Source organism: Hibiscus syriacus, unplaced genomic scaffold (genome assembly GCF_006381635.1).
Source record: "Hibiscus syriacus cultivar Baekdansim isolate YM2019G1 unplaced genomic scaffold, ASM638163v2 tig00110018_pilon, whole genome shotgun sequence".
NCBI lineage: Eukaryota > Viridiplantae > Streptophyta > Magnoliopsida > Malvales > Malvaceae > Hibiscus > Hibiscus syriacus.
The window spans coordinates 33,882-55,922 of record NW_024062566.1 but is presented as its reverse complement, the minus strand read 5'-3'; the positions used below and the strand labels follow the sequence as shown (position 1 = coordinate 55,922).

At 31.4% G+C, this 22,041-nt stretch overlaps 1 protein-coding gene and 1 pseudogene across 1 annotated transcript; one reads left to right on the top strand and one right to left on the bottom strand.

Moving 5' to 3' along the window:
- Positions 1-2,522: 2,522 nt before the first annotated feature.
- Positions 2,523-4,856, bottom strand: LOC120212993 (probable 3-beta-hydroxysteroid-Delta(8),Delta(7)-isomerase). Its single transcript, XM_039211151.1, has 4 exons — positions 4,697-4,856; positions 3,531-3,677; positions 3,314-3,422; positions 2,523-3,205 (listed from the first exon to the last, which is right to left on the bottom strand). The coding sequence occupies exons 1-4, from the start codon at positions 4,827-4,829 to the stop codon at positions 2,947-2,949; spliced, it is 648 nt and encodes a 215-aa protein (XP_039067082.1). The 5' UTR covers positions 4,830-4,856; the 3' UTR covers positions 2,523-2,946.
- Positions 4,857-16,672: 11,816 nt separating this feature from the next.
- Positions 16,673-19,151, top strand: LOC120212997 (annotated as a pseudogene).
- The last annotated feature ends 2,890 nt before the right edge of the window (positions 19,152-22,041 follow it).

Genomic DNA, 22,041 nt, shown 5'->3' with positions numbered 1-22,041 from the left:
TTGGAATGTATATTGACCAAATTGTCCTTATTATATATTTGTATAATATTACAAGTTGTAAAATATTTATATATTTTCTTTAAAAAATTAAATTCATAATATTTATATAATTTTTTTTTACAAAATTAAAATATAAAAAGGTTTAATGAAAGGGTAAATTTTTTTAACCCCTGAACTTCATATAAAATTTTAATTATAGACTTTTTTTTGTAAATCTAAAATAATTTAAGGATAAATTTAAATTTGTAATTTAACTTTCGTAGAATTTTTATTATTCAATGACAGAAGAATGATATTTTTGAAAAAAATAAAAATTTAAGCGCATTTTAGTCCAAAACGCCGGTAATGTTACAATACCTAAGGGAAGGGAGGTAATGACATTCCCGGTAATATACCCCAAAAAATCTACTATTGGTAATAAAACATTACCGGGAATGAGATTCCCGGCCAATCAAACATGGGAATGTGGGAAATCCTTGAAGCAATCACCCCCTTACGGGAATGCTAATCCCATGTTTTTCTTAGGTATTTTTGTTTCCCTTCAACTTAGACTAAAATGACCTTGAAACAAAAGATTTGTTTCAAAAATATCATTACTTTTATTTAAAAGCTATAATCTTTTGTTTTCACAAATTTTTTTCAAAATTTTTATTCACAAATTATCATAACTTTTAAAATTAATTAAGTTTAAAAGAATATATGGTATTTACACTTTTAATATGCCCATTTATCTTTTAAATATTGGAAAAAAATTATATAAGTTTTATGAATTTAAATGTAATAAAATATATATAAATTGAAAATAATACAATAAATATTTTCTATGAATTTTTATATAAATATTTTCATTCCCGAAGGTAATGTTACATTTCATGAACCAAACGCTCCCTCATGGTAATGGAAATGTCATTCAAAAGTAAGAGTAAGAACATAGTCCATTTTCCTCTACAGCATCTGTTTGCGTCTGTATCTATTGTTGTTCATGATAAAGATACAGCCCGAGACCGAATCGAGCACAGGCCCTGCAGAATGCTATTTCTTCGGCTGCACCCACCGGATCTTCTCCTATGCCGATGTCGCCGCTTGATACCGTCCCTGTAGACTCCCGATGTGCCTTCACAACAGCAACAGCAAATACAAACATATTAACCAATAATATCACACACCTTCACACAAAGGTCAAGCTCCTATCCATTACTATTAGTAAGCATTATTTACACAACCTATAGATGGGTCCTACACATATGTATGGTAATGATTAATTATTAGGTAATGATTTACTCAACACTTCACACAAGCATCATAAAGTCGAAGGACTATAACAAAACTGAAACCAGACTAGTTGTAAAATGGGAATTCAGAAGTAATCCACCATCAGTACATTCATTTTTTCCCTAAACATATTTGTAGGAACAAACCTCCCATATCCATGATTAGAAAGAAATGCCCTTATAGTTTAGCAGTTCTTTCGACCGATGGGATTTAATTGACATGTTTTGAAGTTTGAGATCAATGTAAACTATGCCATCAAGTTCGAGACAATTGATGTTTAATTGAACTAAAATTATATTTAGTATTTTACAATTACATTAGAGTTTAGTATCTTGGGTTTGTTTTCCTTATACTTTTATGTTTTGCTTTCAAGCCAAGTTCGATCAGTTTTCAATGGGGGTCAAGTAAATTCTCAGACATCTTACCTTGGATAGTGTGATGCAATTAAGGAATTCTATGTATGAGGCTTATGTTTTTTTTCCTTTTCTTGGTTGTGTAATGCAATCAAGGAACCCAAGGTATGAGCCTTAGGGATCATTTGGATTTTATTTCCCTTTTGCTTTATACCTATGAAGCTAGTTTGAGAATTTCATATGGATCCTTCATACGACCACTAGTTAATTTTTAATTTAATGTCTGGAATTTAAATGAAATATTGATTTATTTTCTTTAGATAAAATATCAATTTGACTCTTAAACCAAAAGGTTAACTAAACATTTATTACATAAATTATCAATTTTGGTATGTTTTAATATTTAAATTTTCAACTTTTTAAAATCATACTTGATGTCTAGTTTTCATTTCATTTCAATATTTCATCATTAAAAATTTAACACTTTAATACCTGAACTATCAATTTCGATATGTTTAATACCTAAATTTCAAAAAAATTTCCAAAAATTAACGTTAAATTTGAATTAGTACTAATACGAAACAAAAATTAAAGTTTTTAATGACGAAATACTAAAATGAATCAAAAACTAAACATTAGGTATGATTTTGAAAAAATAAAAGCTCAGATACTAAAATAGTCTAAAATTGATAATTTAGATACTAAACACGTAATTTAACTTAAAATCTAAAACATACAAAATAAATAACAAAACTCATATCGCAATCTCCAACGTATGAAATAAATAAATCTTGACAATTTAGAACTTGATTAATTAATGAAAAGGAGGCCATTGATTAATTGAAAATTTTCATTTTTAGTCCCTCACATCTATAATAATAAATCTTGAGACCAGTATTCTCTATAAATAGTTGGACATATCCAAGCAAAACATGCATTCAAATGACAAATTGATTCTCTGCCAAGGGAAGACCAGGAAAGAGATCAATAAACATAGCTTGCTACCATGAACAAATGCAGCTTTCTCGTACCGAACTTCACACAGTTCGATACACGATCGAGGCATGAGTACAACGAACCAGCTAAGCTCCAAGGCTCACAATAATTGACTTTCCCTATCATAATATGTTATGCAAGCAATTTTGACTGTATCCACCAGGAAACGATCGTCATGCAATCTATCCGAAACAATTAAGGTCCATAAATGGATAACCGATTAACTGGAATGACTAAATGATTTCGAGTTCGGGCCACACAAGTGCACAAACTAAGACATTTGTTAAACAAAGAAATCTTCTGCAGCCTGTGATGCAGTCTTACCTCACCTAACCTTCTTCTGGCTTTGGCTCTGCACCGCGAGACAAATTTTCTTCCAACACCGGATAGCGATGAGCGAGGGTATCAGAATCCAGAAGGAGTTTGCCAAAACATAGTATGCATAGTAATAAAACGGGCTAGCAGAAAAGTTGTCTCCCTCCAAGATAGCTGTTATGAAATATACAAAAGTTCCATAGAGCTGCCCCAGGGAGATGGCAAACTGAAGTATGTAGCTATATCCCTTTCCTTTGGCGATAGCATACCTGCCAGATTAGAAAACAACATTTTACAACGAGAATAATCGACGGGAACGGAAAAAAGGCGATGAAAAATTCAATATATGGAACTGTGTATGAAGGCATGAAGCATACACTGCTAAAAGGCAAGGTGGACCTTCCAAAACTGCTGTCATTCCTTCAACAGCCACAATTGCAGAATCTCTTCCTGCATATCTTGAGTCACCTTTGCTGTATTCTTTCCCTGCGATTTAATCGTATTCGTATGAATCAATTTCCCACTTAAGCACTTGCAAGGTAGGAACTATTAATATTTATCATAAACTAGAAAACCATAAAAAAGGGAACTTACAAACTTCAGCTAGATAAAATCCAGTCTTGTCTTTGTAGAATTCGGGAGAGAATGCAAAATAACCTTCGAGAACGATGTGCGTAAGTCCCGTGAAAGCCCACCAGCACATGAGCAAACTATCGAGTTTCGATATGTTGCGCGATCTCCCTGGTAGAACAAGTCAATATTTAAATGAAACAAGTTTACAATCCATTCGAAACTAACATGAAGAAGAAGACACATTATCGATCATGTCTCGGATCAGTGTTACAATTTCTTCTATAAATTTCTAAAATACCAAATAAGAGATGTTTCTACTTAGCTTATGCTCCATTTGTACCTAAACCTTTAAGGCCCTGAATCAAGAACAAACCTTTTAAGACCTGTTCAGTAAAAGAGCTGAACAACAGATTTTTTGAATCTGCTCAAATAAATAGGGGTGAGCAAAACTCTACTAAAAATATTGGCTTTTTCGATTCGAATTGTCTGACTCGAAAAAAATTCAAATTCAAGTTATAAAATAGAACTAAAATAACTCAATTTTTTTAGTGATTAGTATATTGGTTTTCAAGTATATATATATATATATCACTGAATGAAAAATATGAAGAAATATAAATGATTATAAAAAACCGTTTAAATTAAAATCAAATACTACCGTACTATTATAAATATTTATAATTAAATTTAAACAAAAAAATCGACTAACTCAACTTTACTCAATTTTATAAACTTCATTTGACTTGAAACAATTTCAAAAAAAGTTTAAATTATAAAATAAGATTAAATAACTCAAAAGTTTTTGAATCGACTCGATTGAATGCCCTGTAAATAACAGTTCAGGGTGATACAATTGCTCAGAGAAATCGTTATTTAAACAGGTCCAAAAGGGATTTTGATCCTTGATCGAATTATTTGAAAGATTTGATCTTGAATCACTCAAAAGTTCAATACCAAATTGAGGATTAATTCCCAAAGAAAGCATAGTATAACACAGTTTCAGTCTCTGAGTAGATCCATACTCTTGAGAAGTAGTTAACAAGTACAAAAAATAGTCAACCCATTTTCAGATGGTGCTAAATTCAAACCCAAAGGAATCTGAAAACATAAAAATCAGCAGAATCCGTACTGAAAATGAAGGTATTTTGATCAGAAACGGAGAAAAAGAAAGAGAAAGGAGGACAAACCGGAGAGCAACCAGACAAGCGAGACGACGAGGAGAGAAGAGAGGCCATAAACGCCGACAATGGTGGACTGAGAGAGGGAGACGGGCACATATCCGGGCAGTTGCAGATCTCTGGGCACATATGGATGCTCCATTCTCAACTCACCTCCTTTCACTACTCAACAATTCAACAACCGCTCTAAAACTCGATTCAACATTTACATATTCTGATCTGAAAAATAAAGAGTTAATTTCATCCTATGTCCCCAAATTATAACTATCATTTTAACTTAGTCCTTAATCTTTTGAATATTCTAATTTCATCTCCAAATTATGACTCCATTTTAAATGGTTGCTTACACTTTGAAATTCTAATCCCTAAACTATAACTCTCTTTCCAAATTAGTCCTCAAACTTTTGAATTTTCCGATTTTATCCAAACATGTAATTAGTTTCAACCATACTTTGACTTAAAATTTGTTTTTCAAACATATAATAATATAACTTGGCCCATGGATTGAAATAGAGGTCGGATAGCGGAATAGCATACGCTATATCACGATTGCGACAACGTCGAAACTGCTATCGCATAAAATAATAGTGTGGAGCGAAATCACACCAGTAATGGTGGATCGTGGGAGCAATTAAATGGATAGTAGCCAATCGCGACAATAGTGGATTGTTATCCCCTATTGTTTCGCTATTTTAATTTTTTTAAAAATAGTTTTTTTAAAAAAATAAATATTTTAGAAAAAATCACGACTACAATACACGTAATGACTATAATAACATTTGTTGTATTTGCAACTGCGATAAACAAAACGTGACCGCAATCGTATTTTAAATCCCTTACTTGACCTAACGATTTTATTAACAAGAGATGTCATTAGTATATACGATAGTTTAAGTTAAAATTAGAAAATTCAAAAAGTTTTGAAAACTAATTTAAAATGAGAGTTAATACTATGAAAACATGTAATATAATTAACTCTAAAATAAATAAAATCATAGGGTTTTTTTCAAAATTTTAGAAAATATAAAGGATATTTTACAGATTTCCCCACTATCATTATTCTTACTTTTATTTTACTCATTGAAATTTAAAACTTTTCGCTTTAATCACAAAATTTATTGCTCTTGTTTTGATCCATCCTCTCTGGAAAGTTAACGAAATTATGACATAAAATACAATACTAAAACGGAATTAATTTAGAAATTTTAATTTTATATCAAAACAGAGTCGTTTTAAAATTCAAAAAGTAAATTTAGAAAATTCTTTGTACTTTCTCTCCATCTTTTTCATAGATTTTCTTGGAAGTTATTCTTAGCTTTTACCGCTCACCAAACGCATGAGAGTTTCACTTTTCTGGAGAATTGATATGGGAGACTAGATTCGTACTCTGAAAGGTCGTGGGGATCGACAACTAATGATGAATTCATAAAAATTTTACAGGTCAGATTAATATAAACATAATAAAACTTGTATCTAAAATAATCCATATATATTTTTAATTTAAAAGTATAATAACAATTACATATATGGATTAAATCTAGAAAAAGTATATTAATTAGACTAATATAATTTTATTAACATAATTTATACATATTTATTTATACGAATGCAAAATTTTATATTCGGGGGTAAACTTGAACCTTTAAAATTTCAGAGGGCGAAAACATATTTTCAATAGTAAATGTATAGAAAAAATCTATAATCTATGATGATTTTAAATTTTAGGGGGACGACTGTCCCACCCGTTTTCCTCAGTCTATCCCTGATCACAGTATTGAATTCTTAATAATTTGCCCTAGTGTAAACAAATCATGCCCCTATATAGGTTAGGATCCACTTAGACATAGTGCAAAATTAAGAGTTTTACACATTTTTAGGACCATTGGATTGATGGAAATCACAACTACTAAAATTAACAATAGGAAATAAGAAGATATTCACTGGGGAAAAAGGATTTAATCTCAACATTTGATTTTTCCTTAATCCAATGGTCCTAAGAAGATGTAAAACTCTTAGTTTTACACTAGGTGTATATGTATCATACTGCTATATGGGTTAGGATCCACTTACACCAGTGTAAAATTAAGAGTTTTACACCTTTTTTGGACCATTGGATTGAGGGAAATCAAAGGTTGAGATTAACTCATTTTGTTCAGTGAATATCTTCTCATTTCCTACTGTTAGTCTCAACCTTTGATTTCTCTCATCAAGTGGTCCTAAAAGATGTAAAACTCTTAGTTTTACATTGGGTGTAAATAGATCATGCCCCCATGTGGATTAGGATCCAGTTAGACCCAGTGTAAAATTAAGAGTTTTATACCTTTTTAGGACCATTGGATTGAGGGAAATTAAAGGTTGAGATTAACTCCTTGTTTTTTAGTGAATATATTCTCATTTCCAATTGTTAATCACAACCTTTGATTTCCCTCAATCCAATGGTCCTAAAAAGGTGTAAAACAAGAGTTTTACACTGGATGTAAATGGATATATCCATGTATAAAAAAACAATGAGTTAATCTCAACATTTGATTTTCCTGAATCCAATGGTCTTAAAAAGATGTAAAACTCTTAGTTTTACACTAGGTGTAAATGGATCATGCCCCTATATGGGTTAGAATCCACTAACACAATATAAAATTAAGGGTTTTACACCTTTTTTGGACCATTGGATTGAGGGAAATCAAAGGCTGAGATTAACTCATTTTGTTCAGTGAATATCTTCTCATTTCCTATTGTTAATCTCAACATTTGATTTCTCTCATCATGTGGTCCTAAAAAAATGTAAAACTCTTAGTTTTACATTGGGTGTAAACAGATCATATCCCCATGTGGGTTAGGATTCATTTAGACCCAATGTAAAATTAAGAGTTTTATACATTTTTAGAACCATTGGATTGAGGGAAATCAAAGGTTGATATTAACTCCATGTTTTTTTAGTGAATACCTTCTCATTTCCTACTATTAATCTTAGCCTTTGATTTTCCTAAATCTAATTGTCCTAAAAAGGTGTATAACAAGAGTTTTACATTGGGTGTAAACGGATCCTCTCCCTATATAAAAAAACAAAGAGTTAATTTTAATATTTGATTTTTCTCAATCCAATTATCCTAAAAAGATGTAAAACTCTTAGTTTTACACTAGGTGTAAATGGATCCTACCCCTATATAGGTTAGATTCCACTTACATCAGTGTAAAATTAAGAGTTTTACACCTTTTTGGACCATTGGATTGAGGGAAATCAATGACTGAGATTAACTCATCTTGTTCAATGAATATATTCTCATTTCCAACTGTTAATCTCAACATTTGATTTCTCTCATCTAGTGGTCCTAAAAAGATGTAAAACTCTTAATTTTACATTGGGTGTAAACAGATCATGTCCTTGTGTGGGTTAGGATCCAGATAGACCCAATGTAAAATTAAGAGTTTTACACCTTTTTAGGACCATTGGATTGGGGGAAATCAAAGGCTGAGATTAAGTCTTTGTTTGTTTTCCCAATGAATATCTTCTCATTTCTTACTATTAATCTCAACCATTGATTTCTCTCATTGAATAATCCTAAAAAGATGTAAGACTTTTAGTTTTACACTGTGTTTAAACAAATCATGTCCCTATATGGGTTAGGATAGATCCGATATAATTAAGAGTTTTATACCTTTTTATGATCATTGGATTGAGGAAAATCCATGGTTATCGAAATCGGACCAGACCAGTCGATTAAATCGGTTGAACCGTGAACCTGTAGCCTGTCCGGTCCGGTTACCTCACAAAACCAGTATGGCAATGAACCGGCTGAAAATCGGTAAAACCGGGGTGAACCGACTGAACACCGACAAAATCGGTTTGAACCGCCGATTCACTTTTTTTCTTTTTTTTTAAAAAAAATTAAACCAAACGACGTCGTTTGTTCAACGAGCCAAGTCAAATTCGAGTATTGCTGAGCTCAACTCAAACTCGAAAACTTTAAAAGTAAGCTCAACTCGACTCAAAAACTCACGAGCTAAAAATTATCAAGTTCAACTCGAACTCGAAATATAATATTAAAACTTGAACTCGAAAAGGCTCGGACTCGAAAAAAAATTAGAAGTTCGATTGAAGCCTAAAATTTGAGCTCAATTGAAGCGAAAGAATAGTTCGCTCTGTGCTCACCAAAATGCTCCATGATTTTGAATGTCAAATTACCTCTATTATTTATAGAAGTAAGTTGAGATGCTCTTCTATGTTTCTTAGCCATGTGGGATTGTTTTTTTTTTAAATTAAACCAAATGACATCATTTGTTATGATTTTTTAAGCCTCAATTTTATTTTTTTGATTATAGTTATATAATTATATTTATTATTTAATATGTTTTACCTTAAGTATTATGTTGTAGTTGATTTGAATATTTTATTTCACTTGATTTTATGGTTTTTAATTTATATATGTTATGACTTATGATATTTTTATACATTTTAATATTGTAAACTTAAAAAAAGTGTTACATATATATTAATATTGCTTTGAATATTATGTAAAATTAAAAAAATATATTATTTTATATAAAATCCGGTTCAACCGCGGTTGAACCAGTGAACCAGTACCTTCACCGATTCAATATCCGGTCCAGTTTTAAAAACATTGGGAAAATCAAAAGCTGGATTTTTTTTAATTTTTTTAGTAAATATCTTTTCATTTACTATTGTTAATCTCTACATTTGATTTTTCTCATCCAATGATCAAAAATATACTCTTATATGGGTTTTACATTGTGTTTAAACAAATCATGCCCCTATATGGGTTATGATCCACTTAGATCCGATATAAATTAAGAGTTTTATACTCTTAGTTTTACATTGGGTGTAAGCATATCTTTCTCTCTCTATATATATATTTATGATCTATAATCAGTGACAGATCTATACTTGTATCCTGGTGGGTAAAATACTTACCCTAAAATTCAAATTTTCTCGAGATAATTATATATATTTTATTTATTGTCTTCACCTTGAAATTTTATTTATCCATACTTGTACAAAAATTTTATAATGTTAATATGTGCGTATTTACTCAAAACAATATTTATAAATCCGTCATTATTTTATTTGTTTATAGATCAATCAATCACCGTCTCAAACATAAACCGAAGAGCCATCAAGACCCATTGTTTATTTTCTAAAATGCTTCTGTCGATGCCTCATCACACGATGATCATTACAGAGCAAATGAACTCCATCAACCCTAAGACAATCAGCCCTTACGTGGAGCCACGACATTTCTATTATAAAAGCTTAGGCAATTGCAGTGGCACAAAGTTAGTCCATGGATTCATCTCAATTTAAAATTAGGGGCCGCCGATGCATTATAAAATATCTTGTGAATATATCATTAAATTCCTGAAACAAAACAACAACAAAAAACGAAAGAGATATTGAGGCCAAAACCTCATGTGATTGTGCCCATTAATGTCGGGAGAGGATATTCAAGCTTTTGGAAAAAGTAGAATTTCTTCTTTTGTTTGTATACAAGTGTTATATGTTGGTTATCATATATTCCATCAACCATAAAGTAACACTATCATATATATATATATATATATATAAAGAATACAACGTAAATATTTTATTATTGATTTTGTCAAAAAAAGATAATCACTGACGAATGGTGATTGATTTTAGGCGACAATTGAAAAGTATAGTGCAAAAAATAAAATTATTTAAAAGTTCAGTGGTGAAATCGGTACACTCCTAAAGTTACAAATCATATTATAAAAAATAACATTTCTAATATAATCTAGGATACATTATGTATTTTGTATCTAAACTTTTAATTTTTTTCAAAATCGTATTTAATATTTAGTTTTTTGTCATTTTTGTACCATGTTAAAAGCTTAACGTTAAGTTTTGAAAAAAAAATATGAAAGTTTATGTACTAAAATGGACCAAATTGATAGTCTAGGTACTAAACGCATTAAGTTTTTAACGACGATATACTAAAATGAAACAAAAACTAAACGTTACGTTAGGCATGATTTTGAAAAAATTGAAAGTTTAGGTATTAAAATGGACCAAAACTGATAGTTTAAGTACTAAACAAATAGTTTACCTACAATTTATTCCATTCATAACATTAAAATCTGAAACTCTTTAGAATATTTAAAGAACTACCATCAAAGATGGATGTAAGATTTTATGTAAAGGAATGAATTTATAAGATTTTAATAAGATACGAAATTATAAAATTTTAATAGAGTGAGAACATATTATCAATAGAAAACAAAAATATTATAAAAATTTAAAATTTTCGCGACAAGTTACCTTATTCACTTTTATTAGTCTTGATTAATCCGCATTGAACCGGGTTGTACACCTGATTTTTGTGAGTAAGTCTCCCAACAAAATTTTTCTACACAATGATTCAAACTCGAAATCTACTTAAACGATATCAAATTGCGTATCACTTAAACCAACCCGTTGATAACATTATCTCATCTATTAAACCGGCTTATAATTGATTATCTAAAATACTTTTGAAATCCACTTAATAATGGGACAAACATTGGAGTTTTGACAGTTAAACTTCGACCGACAGTTGGGAAATGCTACATTTTATTTCAAAATGGGATCTAGCTAAGACAGAAGTTGTATACCATAACCCAAAAGGCAGAAAGACTTGAATATTAATATTTAAACAGTATGTACAATGTGGCATGGTCCAACCATAAAGTTTAGGATATATACCTCAAACATGGAATGCATCAAAAGGTTAAATTTATATATAAAAAATGAACTAAATAATGAGTTTGTAATCTATCCTGGTTGGTTCAAGTAGTAAGCAGCTTGATACATTTAAGTAAATTTTGAGTGCAAGTCCTTGTGTATGTAGAAAATTCTTGTTGGAAGACTTGCTCACCAAAACTAAGTATGTAATCCGGGTCGATCCAGAATAATCAAGATGAAACCTTGAGAACCGAAATTACAACTAAAAAAATGTTTGGTAATGTTAGGATAAGTTTGTTTTTTCTTTAAGACCATGTGGACTGACGCTAATCCAAACCTATCCCATGTGAGCATCAACAAGCATTTGGCTGACATGAAAATGATAAAATGACAAACAATAAATGACAATGGGGGCTTTGGCTTATGCCTCCGAAGCTTTAATTTTTTTATAAGTTATTATGATTAATGGATCAACGGGTGCAGTCAAGCTTTTGGCATATGCAGGAATAGATAGAGGAGCATTAATATTACATGGTTATTATTCTTTACTTAAAAGATTTATTAAATAAAAAAAATAGTACTATCATTTATAAATTTTATAATTTTTTTATGTGAGATTTATGTCTTCCATTTTTAAAGACATAATATTCTTTATGATTCAATCTCGTGACTTCCACGTCATGGGCAACTATCTATCATGTCTACTCCACATATTGAGACGCTTGACTTGAAAATGAGCAGTCAAAAGGTCATTTTGATATCATTTATCATGAGATTATTATTTTCTTTTCAAAAGATATATCTGATAGGCGTGGTTAATGCTTAGGGATGATAATTGTTCGGGTTAGGGTTGGATTTTAAGTCAACTCAACCTGACCTGAAAATATGTATCCTCCACCCTAAACCTAACTAGACTCGTAAACTTTTATATCTTCATCTGACCTGATCCGACTAGACCCAAACTTTTAGAGTATAATTCTGATCTGACCCGATATTAATAAGGATTTAATTAAAAAAATAATAATAATTTTAAGTAAATTACATTATCATCATTGAGTCGGGTCGGATTTTTTCACCCTCCACTTGATTCGACCTGACCTCACACTTTAAAAAATCCCACCTGACCCTCACCCAAATTATTTTAAAAAAATTCGACGCCATCGGATCGGGTCGAGTCAGAACCCGTCAGATTCAGGTTAAATTATCATCTCTAGTAATGGTCCTGCGATACTGAGTATGATCATATCCATTGAAATTTTCAAATTCTTATATAATTTAAATATTTTATTTATATTTTTTATAAATAATTTAATTCCAGAGTCTAAAATTTTACAATTTCATATTTTTAAAAATTTTCAATATAACTTATAAGTAGGTACTTATAGAAAATTATGCGTTGACACAAAACAACAAAAGAGTGACTAAGCAAAGCCGCATCCCTTTTATTACTAAAAACTTCACTTATAAATTGGAAAGTTGGCAGGCATTCATGCATTCATGCATTCATGCATTCATGCATTCATGCATTCATGCATTCATGCATTCAAGCAAGCATCTAAAGCCATTTATCCATTTGCAAATTCCCTCTGCTACAGCGCACAGCATGGCTACACATTCTACTGTTCCCTCAGCTTTGACGCTGTTTCTCATCCTGTTCCTGATGCTCCCCGTCGGATCTCCGGCACGTATTCTACGGCAGGCGAAAACCGACATGCAAAGAGTCGGCGACAGCCAACTTCTTTTACATGAGCTAGGTTTCGATCTCCACCAGCTTAACCGCTATCGAAAGTTGGCGATGCACGGACCGACTTCCGATCGAGTCTCGCCAGGCGGACCGGATCCACAGCATCATTTTTGACGTATTGATTAAGTCATTGATGTAACGATAAAAGATTTGGGTTGTTATCAAAGTCTTTGATAATAAACGTTTTGTCCTTCATATTATGCAATAAAGTTTTAGTTTTTTTTTTGGTGAACTACACTTCCATTAATATGATGCATTATTATGTTTCTTTCATATAATTATCTAAGATGATTATAAAGTAGTATATGTTCTAAATACTCTCAATTATGTTCAATCACTCATTTGCAATCGTGATACTCAAACATGTGACATCTACAAATAACAACGATTCCTTAATCACTAAGGTAAGTTGGTTCGTGCTATAATTAGAGATAATTGTATAAGATATCTTCAAAGTATGATCTATATTTTAAATTAATCTTTAAACTTTAAAATATTTTATATCGATCATTAAAATATAATTTCATTCTAAATTAATCTCTAACCTTTAGAACATTTTATATCAATCCTCATATTATCAATCATTCTATTTTAATCTTTTTTATTAACGTGTCATTAATCTATTGCAAATGTGATCCGTTGTCTTTAATTGATCAACTAATCATTAACCCAATTACCTTTGAGTTGGGTCTACCATGGATTTTACTATCCCAAATTCTATGAAAGCCGATGCATTAAATTACAATTAGAACTAATATGTACGTGTGATTATGGACGGATTATCGACGGATTGGTTCAAGTGGTAAGCAGTTTGATATCGATTAATTAAGGTTTCATGTTCGATTTTTGTGTATGTAAAAAGTTCATGTAGGGAGACTCACCCACCAAAGTCACTCAGGGTGTGCGACGCATGTCGGTCCGGATTAGTCAAGGCAAAACCCTATAACACTTGATATTAAGTGCTCATACTCTTTGGTATTTCTAGTGTTCGAACTAAGACTTCAATAAATAACAATAACTCTTTTATTATTGAGGTCATTTGATTTGTGTATAGAATTATAAATTTAATCAATATATTACATGTCTTATATTTACCAAACCTAAAAATATCTACGTTATATTACACATTTAGTACCTAAACTATCAGTTTTGGTTAAATTTTTTTTAAAACCATAATTAAAATTTAGTTTTTGTTTCATTTTAATACCCATGTTCAAAATTTAATGTTAATTTTTTTTTTAAAAAAAAATGAAAGTCTAGGTACTAAAATGGATAATTTAAGTACTACATACGTAGTTTACCCAAATATCTTTTCATAATAACTAAATGCCCTAAATAAAACATGGAGATAATATAAAGTGATGACTTAATGCCCAAATAAGTACCCAAACTATACCTTTTTTGCTTAATAGGTGTCTACATTATTTTTTAGCCCATCAAAGTGCCTAACGTTACAAATATTACCCCTTTAGATGTCCGGGCCGTCAATAACGTTAGTTTTTCCCGTTAAATAACATGTGTCACAACTTGTTAATTTTGAAATTTATTTTTTTAAAAACATTAAAATTATTATTATATTTATAAAAAAAACCCTAATTTTTCTTATATTATAAAAACAACCCCAAAATCCTAACCTTAATCCACCATCGTTGCCCTCTCCGACCATCGCCTCCGATGCAGTCTTTGCCATCATCCTAGTTATATGTCGTCGTAGTTGTCACTGATTCACCGTCAGAATCACAATTTTCATCCTAGGGTTCATGGGATTTAAAACGTCGATTTATTGTCGATCGGTCATCAACCGGTCACGATTTCATAGGGGTTTTAGTTACCGGGGGAGGGGAGGTCGGGTGGAGCTTCTTCAATGGTAAAGGGCAGCAGTCGATGTGGGTTTAGGGGTTGAAATGAAGGTTTTCAAAGTTTAGGGGTTATTTTCAAAATTTATGTGTTTTCTTTTTTTAAAATTTAAAATTTTATTTTTTTAATTTTATATAAATTTTTTAAAATTACCAGATTATGACACATATTACTTAACTAGAAAAACTAAAGTCATTAACGGGCCCAGGTACCTAAAAGGTAACGTTTGTAACGTTAAACACAAGGATGAGCTAAAAAATAATATAGGAACCTATTTGATAAAAGAGATATAGTTTAGGCACTTATTTGGGCATTAAGCCTAAAGTGATATTTATATTATATGTCTTACTTTGGTAAGTACAACTAATAATTAATCTTATCTGCATCCCTTGGAATTACCAAAATCCCATTTAACGCCCCTTATATGGGATCGTAACTGCACATTTCAAGTCACATGGGAAAAGCTGCCTTGTTGATGTAACAAACACCAACCCCCACACTGGGTCAACTCAAACTTCACCTGCCTTATATACTTCTTTCGCTTTCACACCTTTTTTTTTTAATTTTTCAACCCCTTAGAAATTAGGTAAAATATATAAATGGTCTTTTATTATAGGATATTACTTTATTAAATTTTTTAACTATTAAAAGTTGTAAAATGATCATCTAACTATAGAGAATTACTTTGTTGAATCGCTTGATTATTAAAAATTATAAAATGTTCAGTCAACTATTCATTATGTTCTAAATTATTCATTTTCCATTAAAATTTGACGATAGTATGAGCTGTACTTTAACTTGCTGACCGAGATATGATAAAATTTGATATCATAATCTCAAACGACTATCATATCTCAGTCAACATGTTAACTTCCAACTTAGTTGAATGTTAATTTTTTAACGGAAAAGGACAAACTTGGAACGTAATGAATAGTCTAATAAATTTGACAATAGTATGAGCTGTACGTTAACTTGCTGACCGAGATATGATAAAATTTGATATCATAATCTCAAACGACTATCACATCTCAGTCAACATGTTAACTTCCAACTTAGTTGAATGTTAAATTTTTAACGGAAAAGGACAAACTTGGAACGTAATGAATAGTCTAATGATCATTTTGTAACTTTTAATAGTCGAGGGACTCAATAAAGTAATATCTTATAGTCGAAGGACTATTTGTATATTTTACCCTAAAAATTACAAAGATATAAAGTTAAAGGGTAATTATTCGATCGAATTAAATTGAGTCGAGTAAAAATTTGGAATTAGTTAAATTGACGAATCTTGTTTCATAACTCGAATTTTATTAGAAGTTTTTTAAATTGAGAAGAGTATATTATTTGAGTTTTTGTTTAAATTTAATTGTAAATATTTATAATATTATGGTACTAATTGATTTTAATTTAAAACCAATCCATTAATTAATAATTTTTTTGATTTACTAGAGTACTATTTTACAACTCAAATCTTATTTTTTTTTTTCAAATTCATTTGAAATTATAAAATTACAGATTAAATCAAATTAAATCAATTTCTTTTACATCAAATTAAATCAATTTTTTAAATCAAATCGAATTTTCGTCACACTGTTAATTACTTAATAGTAGTATATAGAAACCTGAATTTGCATGCAAAGATATCAGCTTTGTGGCTAGCTTCTTCTCATTTCTATCGTCTCACAAGCTATATTCCCTGTGGAGTTCAATGGAGCTACCCATAAAGGCACCGGATTCTTCTAGGGACATGAAAACCCAGTACGTAATAAAGGCCCAGAAACTTTCCTACTGGTTATCTCCGCCGCGGGTCGGTGGCTTCAGTTGGTGTTTACGGAGACATTCACCTGCGGCTGCCACTAAATGTATTCTGAAAAACGTGAATTGTGAAGCTAGACCTGGTGAAATCATGGCAATCGCCGGTCCCAGTGGTGCCGGCAAGACTACTTTGCTGGAAATTCTGGCCGGAATGATCCCGATGACAAGATTTTCTGGTTATGTTCTTGTAAATCACAAAGCAATGGATGCCGGATGCTTTCGGAGGGTATCGGGTTATGTTTCGCAAGATGAGTTTCTCTTCCCGGTTCTCACTGTCCAAGAAACACTCATGTACAGCGCTCGTCTCCGGTTGCACGACAGCAAACGCCACGGCAAGGTGGCGGTCGGAATCAGAGTAAAAGAGTTGCTCCGGGAGCTTGGATTAGAGCATGTTGCAAATGTTAGAATCGGGGACGAATCAAACCGTGGGATTTCAGGTCAGTGGCGGAACACAAGAGGGACTAATGGGACCATGACCCCTCCAAATATAATTTAGACTTATAAATTTTAAAATATTTAATTTGAACCTTCAAAATTTTTCGAAATTCAGATTAATTTTTTAATGTTTTAGTGTTTTTAATTAAACCACATCCCATAATTCCTAAAAATTCTCATTAAGCCTCTCAAAATTTTATTTGGGTAAATTATATATTTAGTATCTAATCTATCAATTTTGATCCGTTTAGTACCTAAACTTTTAATTTTTTTAAAACCATATCTAAAGTTTATTTTGTTTTTCATTTTAAAAACTCGTTCAAAATTTAACGTTAAGTTTTAAAAAAATTTAAAAGTTTAGGTACTAAAATAGATCAAAACAAACACGTTAAGTTTTTAACGATTAAGTACTAATATGAAATAAAAACTAAATGTTATGTATGTTTTAAAAAAATAAAAGTTTAGGTACTAAAACGGATTAAAATTGATAGTTTAGGTACTAAATGTATAGTTTACCCATTTTAATTAGAATCTAATTTTTAGAAAAATGTAAACTAAATCCTTCAAAATATTTGAAAGTTTTAATTCAAACCTCTTAATTTGTTTAATGTTTTATGTTAGTCCCTAAACTCTATCACCAATTTCGCGACTGTTTCAGGTGGGGAGAAACGTAGAGTATCGATCGGCGTCGATTTAGTTCATGATCCGGCTGTTCTTCTGCTGGATGAACCGACATCGGGGTTGGATTCGGCGTCCGCCCTTCATGTAGCATCGTTGCTGAAATCCATGGCTACGAAACAAGGCAAGACGATTGTATTAACCGTCCATCAGCCTGGTTTCCGAATTCTCGAACTCTTCGACAAAACTTTGTTGCTATCAAACGGAACTGTTCTTCACCATGGTCCCCTTAATCTCCTCGAGCAGCGTCTCCGATTCACAGGCCATTCCATTCCTCGCCATGTTAATGTTCTCGAGTTCGCGATTGATGTGACACAAGACTTGCTTGTAGTAAACACCGACGAGAGTGAAGAAGAAGAAGATGATAATATCGAAGAAGAAGAAGAAGAAAAGCTTGTTATGCTTATGCAAACACTCGATTCAAGGAGATTTTGATTTTGGGTCAGAGATTTTCTAATAACATCTATAGAACAAAGCAGCTTTTTTTATCAAGAACATTACAAGCACTGCTAGCTGGGATTGTGCTGGGCACTATATTCATGAACGCCGCTAGTGATTCGATCGGCTTTTTCGCCTTCAGCCTCACCTTCCTGCTCTCGTCAACAACCGAAGGCCTACCGATTTATCTCCGAGAGAGAAGGATCTTGATGAGAGAAACCTCAAGGGGAGCTTATAGAATCTCTTCTTATTTCATATCAAACGCCATGGTATTCATCCCTTTCCTCTTATTCGTGGCTCTCATGTACGCCTCCCCCGTGTACTGGCTTGTCGGACTAAAGCGGGATGTCTATACGTTTCTCTACTTCACAATGCTGGTCTGGATCGTCGTCCTGATGTCGAATTCGTTGGTTGCCTGTCTGAGCGCACTCGTCCCGGATTTCATCATGGGGACGTCGCTGATCGCCGGCGTCGTCGGGTCGTTCTTTCTGTTCTCGGGATATTTCATATCGAGAGAGGACATACCTAGGTACTGGATTTTCATGCACTACTTGAGTCTGTTCAAGTATCCGTTCGAGTGTTTCGTGTTGAACGAGTATGGAGGGGAGAAGGGGCGACAGATATGCTTGAAGATGGTGGACGGAGAGTGCTATGTCAATGGTGAAGAGTTCTTGAAGCAGCAAGGTCTTAAAGAGTCGCAGAAATGGAGTCACATTGTTGTCATGTTGAGTTTCATTATTGGGTACAGATTTATGAGCATTTTAATTCTAAGTTACAGGTCCTATAGAACAAAATGTTGAAAGGTGATTATTGTAGGACATCGGGATCAATCAAGGAAAATTAAAGGACCATCTTTGAAAATTTCAAATTCATGTATTTCTTTTACTTTTTCTTATTGATAATCCTTTTTCGTCTTTTAAATTTTTTGGGTAAAGTACACAAATGATCGTCGATTATAGCGCATTACTTTATTAAGTCTCTTAACTATTAAAAGTTACAAAATGGTCATCTGACTATATAATGTTGATTTTTAAGTCATTCGTCTATTAAAAGTTACAAAATGGTTACCCGACTATTCATTATACTTCAAACTCTTCCATTTCCGTTAAAAAATTGACGGTGATCTAAGTTGAACGTTAACATGATAATTGAGATATGATAGTCATTTGAGATTCTAGGATCAGATTTTGTCATATCACAGTCAGCATGTTAAAGTTCAGCTCGTAATACTGTCGATATTTTAACGAAAAATGATGAGTTTAGAACATAATGAATAGTTGTGTGATCATTATGTAATTTTTAATAGTCGAGAGACTCAACAAAATAACACTATATAGTATGAGGACTATTTTGTCACTTTTAATAGTCGAAAGACTTAATTAAATAATATCTTATAATTAAGGGACCAAATGTACATTTTATCTTAAAATTTTATAAGTTCTGTCTTCTAATATAAAATTCCATGTTTATTCATAATGGATACTTAGTTGTTTATGAAAATTTTAAATTATCATACATTTTAAATATTTTTTTTATGGATAATACGTTTAAATTTAAAATTTTAATATTGACTCATATAATAATTATTAGATATATTAATTCAGATTCTATTATTCGTCTTTGTATTATGTATGATTGTAAATTCAGTTCTTATTATTCAAATATAATCATTTCAAATCACGATAATATAATTATATTTCTTATGTATTATTTGGATCATGACTAAAAATTCAAAATTCAAAAAATATAAACAGTCTTTTTTTTCCTTTGTTTTTTAGTCGGTGATAGTACTAATTTTAATATAAGTTGCCGATCGTCGGTGATTATTATTTTTTTATTTTTTATATTATGTCTTTTTTTTCTTAAATTTTTCACTTTTGAATAAAAATATATGTCCTTGTGATCGCTTTTTCTCTGCTCTTGTGGCATATTCCCTATGGTTTTCGGTAAGTTTTTTTGCATACTTCTGCTGTCGTGTTGGTGCTTCCACAAAGATCCTCACGACATTTGTTTTGATTAACTTGTCGATGGTTACATATTGTCATATCCCCTCTTTAATAAATGGTCGTTTGCCGATATAATCAGAATTGTGTAGCAAAGTAGTCGGTCAAATTGTTTGGTTCGCTCACCACTTCTTTATCACATCGTAAAGTGTCTCATTCGATAGAGACAAGAAATTTTACGAAGGTTACTAGATTGTTTTTATATTTGAAAGGTTTCAATCTCTTCGTATCTTTGGATTTAATATTTTTATTTTATATATGAGTTTTTAGTGCTATTGTCTCCAACTTTCTATTTAGATACGTTATAATTTTGATTCCTCTATTTTTATTAATGAAATTCAGTTACCATTGTTAAAAGAAAATTTTAGAAAATATATAACTAAAATTAACCACAATAAGAATAAAGATTAAATCCATATTTCATGCATAATACATAAGTTAATGTTTAAATTTAACCCCAAGAATTAACCCAGCTTATGATGAGTTTAAAGATAGGGTAAGTTAACTACGCATTTAGTACTTAAACTATCAGTTTTGGTCTATTTTAATACCTAAATTTTTAATTTTTTAGAACCATACCTAACGCGTTTAGTACCCATCTTATCAGTTTTTGTTCGTTTTAGTACATAACTTTCAATTTTTTCAAAAGTTAACATTAAATTTTGAAAGGGGTACTAAAATGAAACAAAAACTAAAGTTTAGGTATTAAAACAAACCAAAATTTATAGTTTAGGTACTGAACTCATAATTTACTCTTAAAAATATTTCAAGAAAAATAAACTTTTATGTGCAAAATGTGTCTTAATGTTGGCGGAAAGTGTAATGCCCCGAATTACGGGTTAGTAGTTTCGGTCAACCCGAAACCCGTCAGTAGAACCCATTAGATTTTCCAAGCCAATTTTAGATCAATTCTTAAGGGTATTGGGCTTAGGTTGGTCCAATAGTTATAGGAAGTGGTTTTTTTAGAGTAAATAAATAGGAGAATGACCTAAAGTGAAGTTTACCCTTTTTGTTAAACCTGAAAACTTTCCCCCTATTTTTTTATATCATTTCAATTAAACCAACCCTCCCCATAATATCTCACCCACTCTTCTTCTTCTTCCTTCCATTAGTTTACATTTCTTCTTCCTTTCAAAAGCCAAGTTCAAGCATTCAAATCTTAGATTGGTTTAGCCAAGGAAAGAATGTTTCACTCCATCCTTTAAGCTTTGTTTTAAGCTCCATTTTGTGAGTTTTAGAATTAGTTTTCAAAATGAGTTTTATGGAGGTTAAGGGGATCCATGAATCAAAGCTTTGTTTTAGTGTATTCAAGTTACCTAGAGCATCTTAATCTTTAATTCATGAGCTTAGTTAGTTTAGTAAACCCCTTTTCTTGTATTTGTTTAGTAAGGGAGATGGAAGAAAACTCTAAAGCAATAGGGAAAGAGAAGTTGCCCCTTAGTTATCTTGAGAGAGTTTCTAGTAAGCAAGAAGCAAGATAACACACTATGAACTTAGTAAGTTATGAAGCTTAGTGTTATTGCTTGATAGTAAGTTATGAAGCTTAGTGTTATATATTAATGGTAGATTGTTTAATTGATGTTACTAGCATGTATTAAAGTCTTATTTATGCCCCTTTATTATCACTTAAGACTTAATAATTAATGGGAAACATCAGGGTAGAAAATTGGGGACCTTAGGATGGTTT

Coding starts and splice junctions, on each gene's coding strand:
- LOC120212993 (XM_039211151.1), bottom strand. CDS start 4,829: ATGGAGCATCCATATGTGCCCAGAGATCTGCAACTGCCCGGATATGTG. Junction 3,678..4,696: donor GCTTGTCTGGTTGCTCTCCG/GTTTGTCCTCCT, acceptor TTGTTCTACCAG/GGAGATCGCGCAACATATCG. Junction 3,206..3,313: donor CCACCTTGCCTTTTAGCAGT/GTATGCTTCATG, acceptor CTAATCTGGCAG/GTATGCTATCGCCAAAGGAA.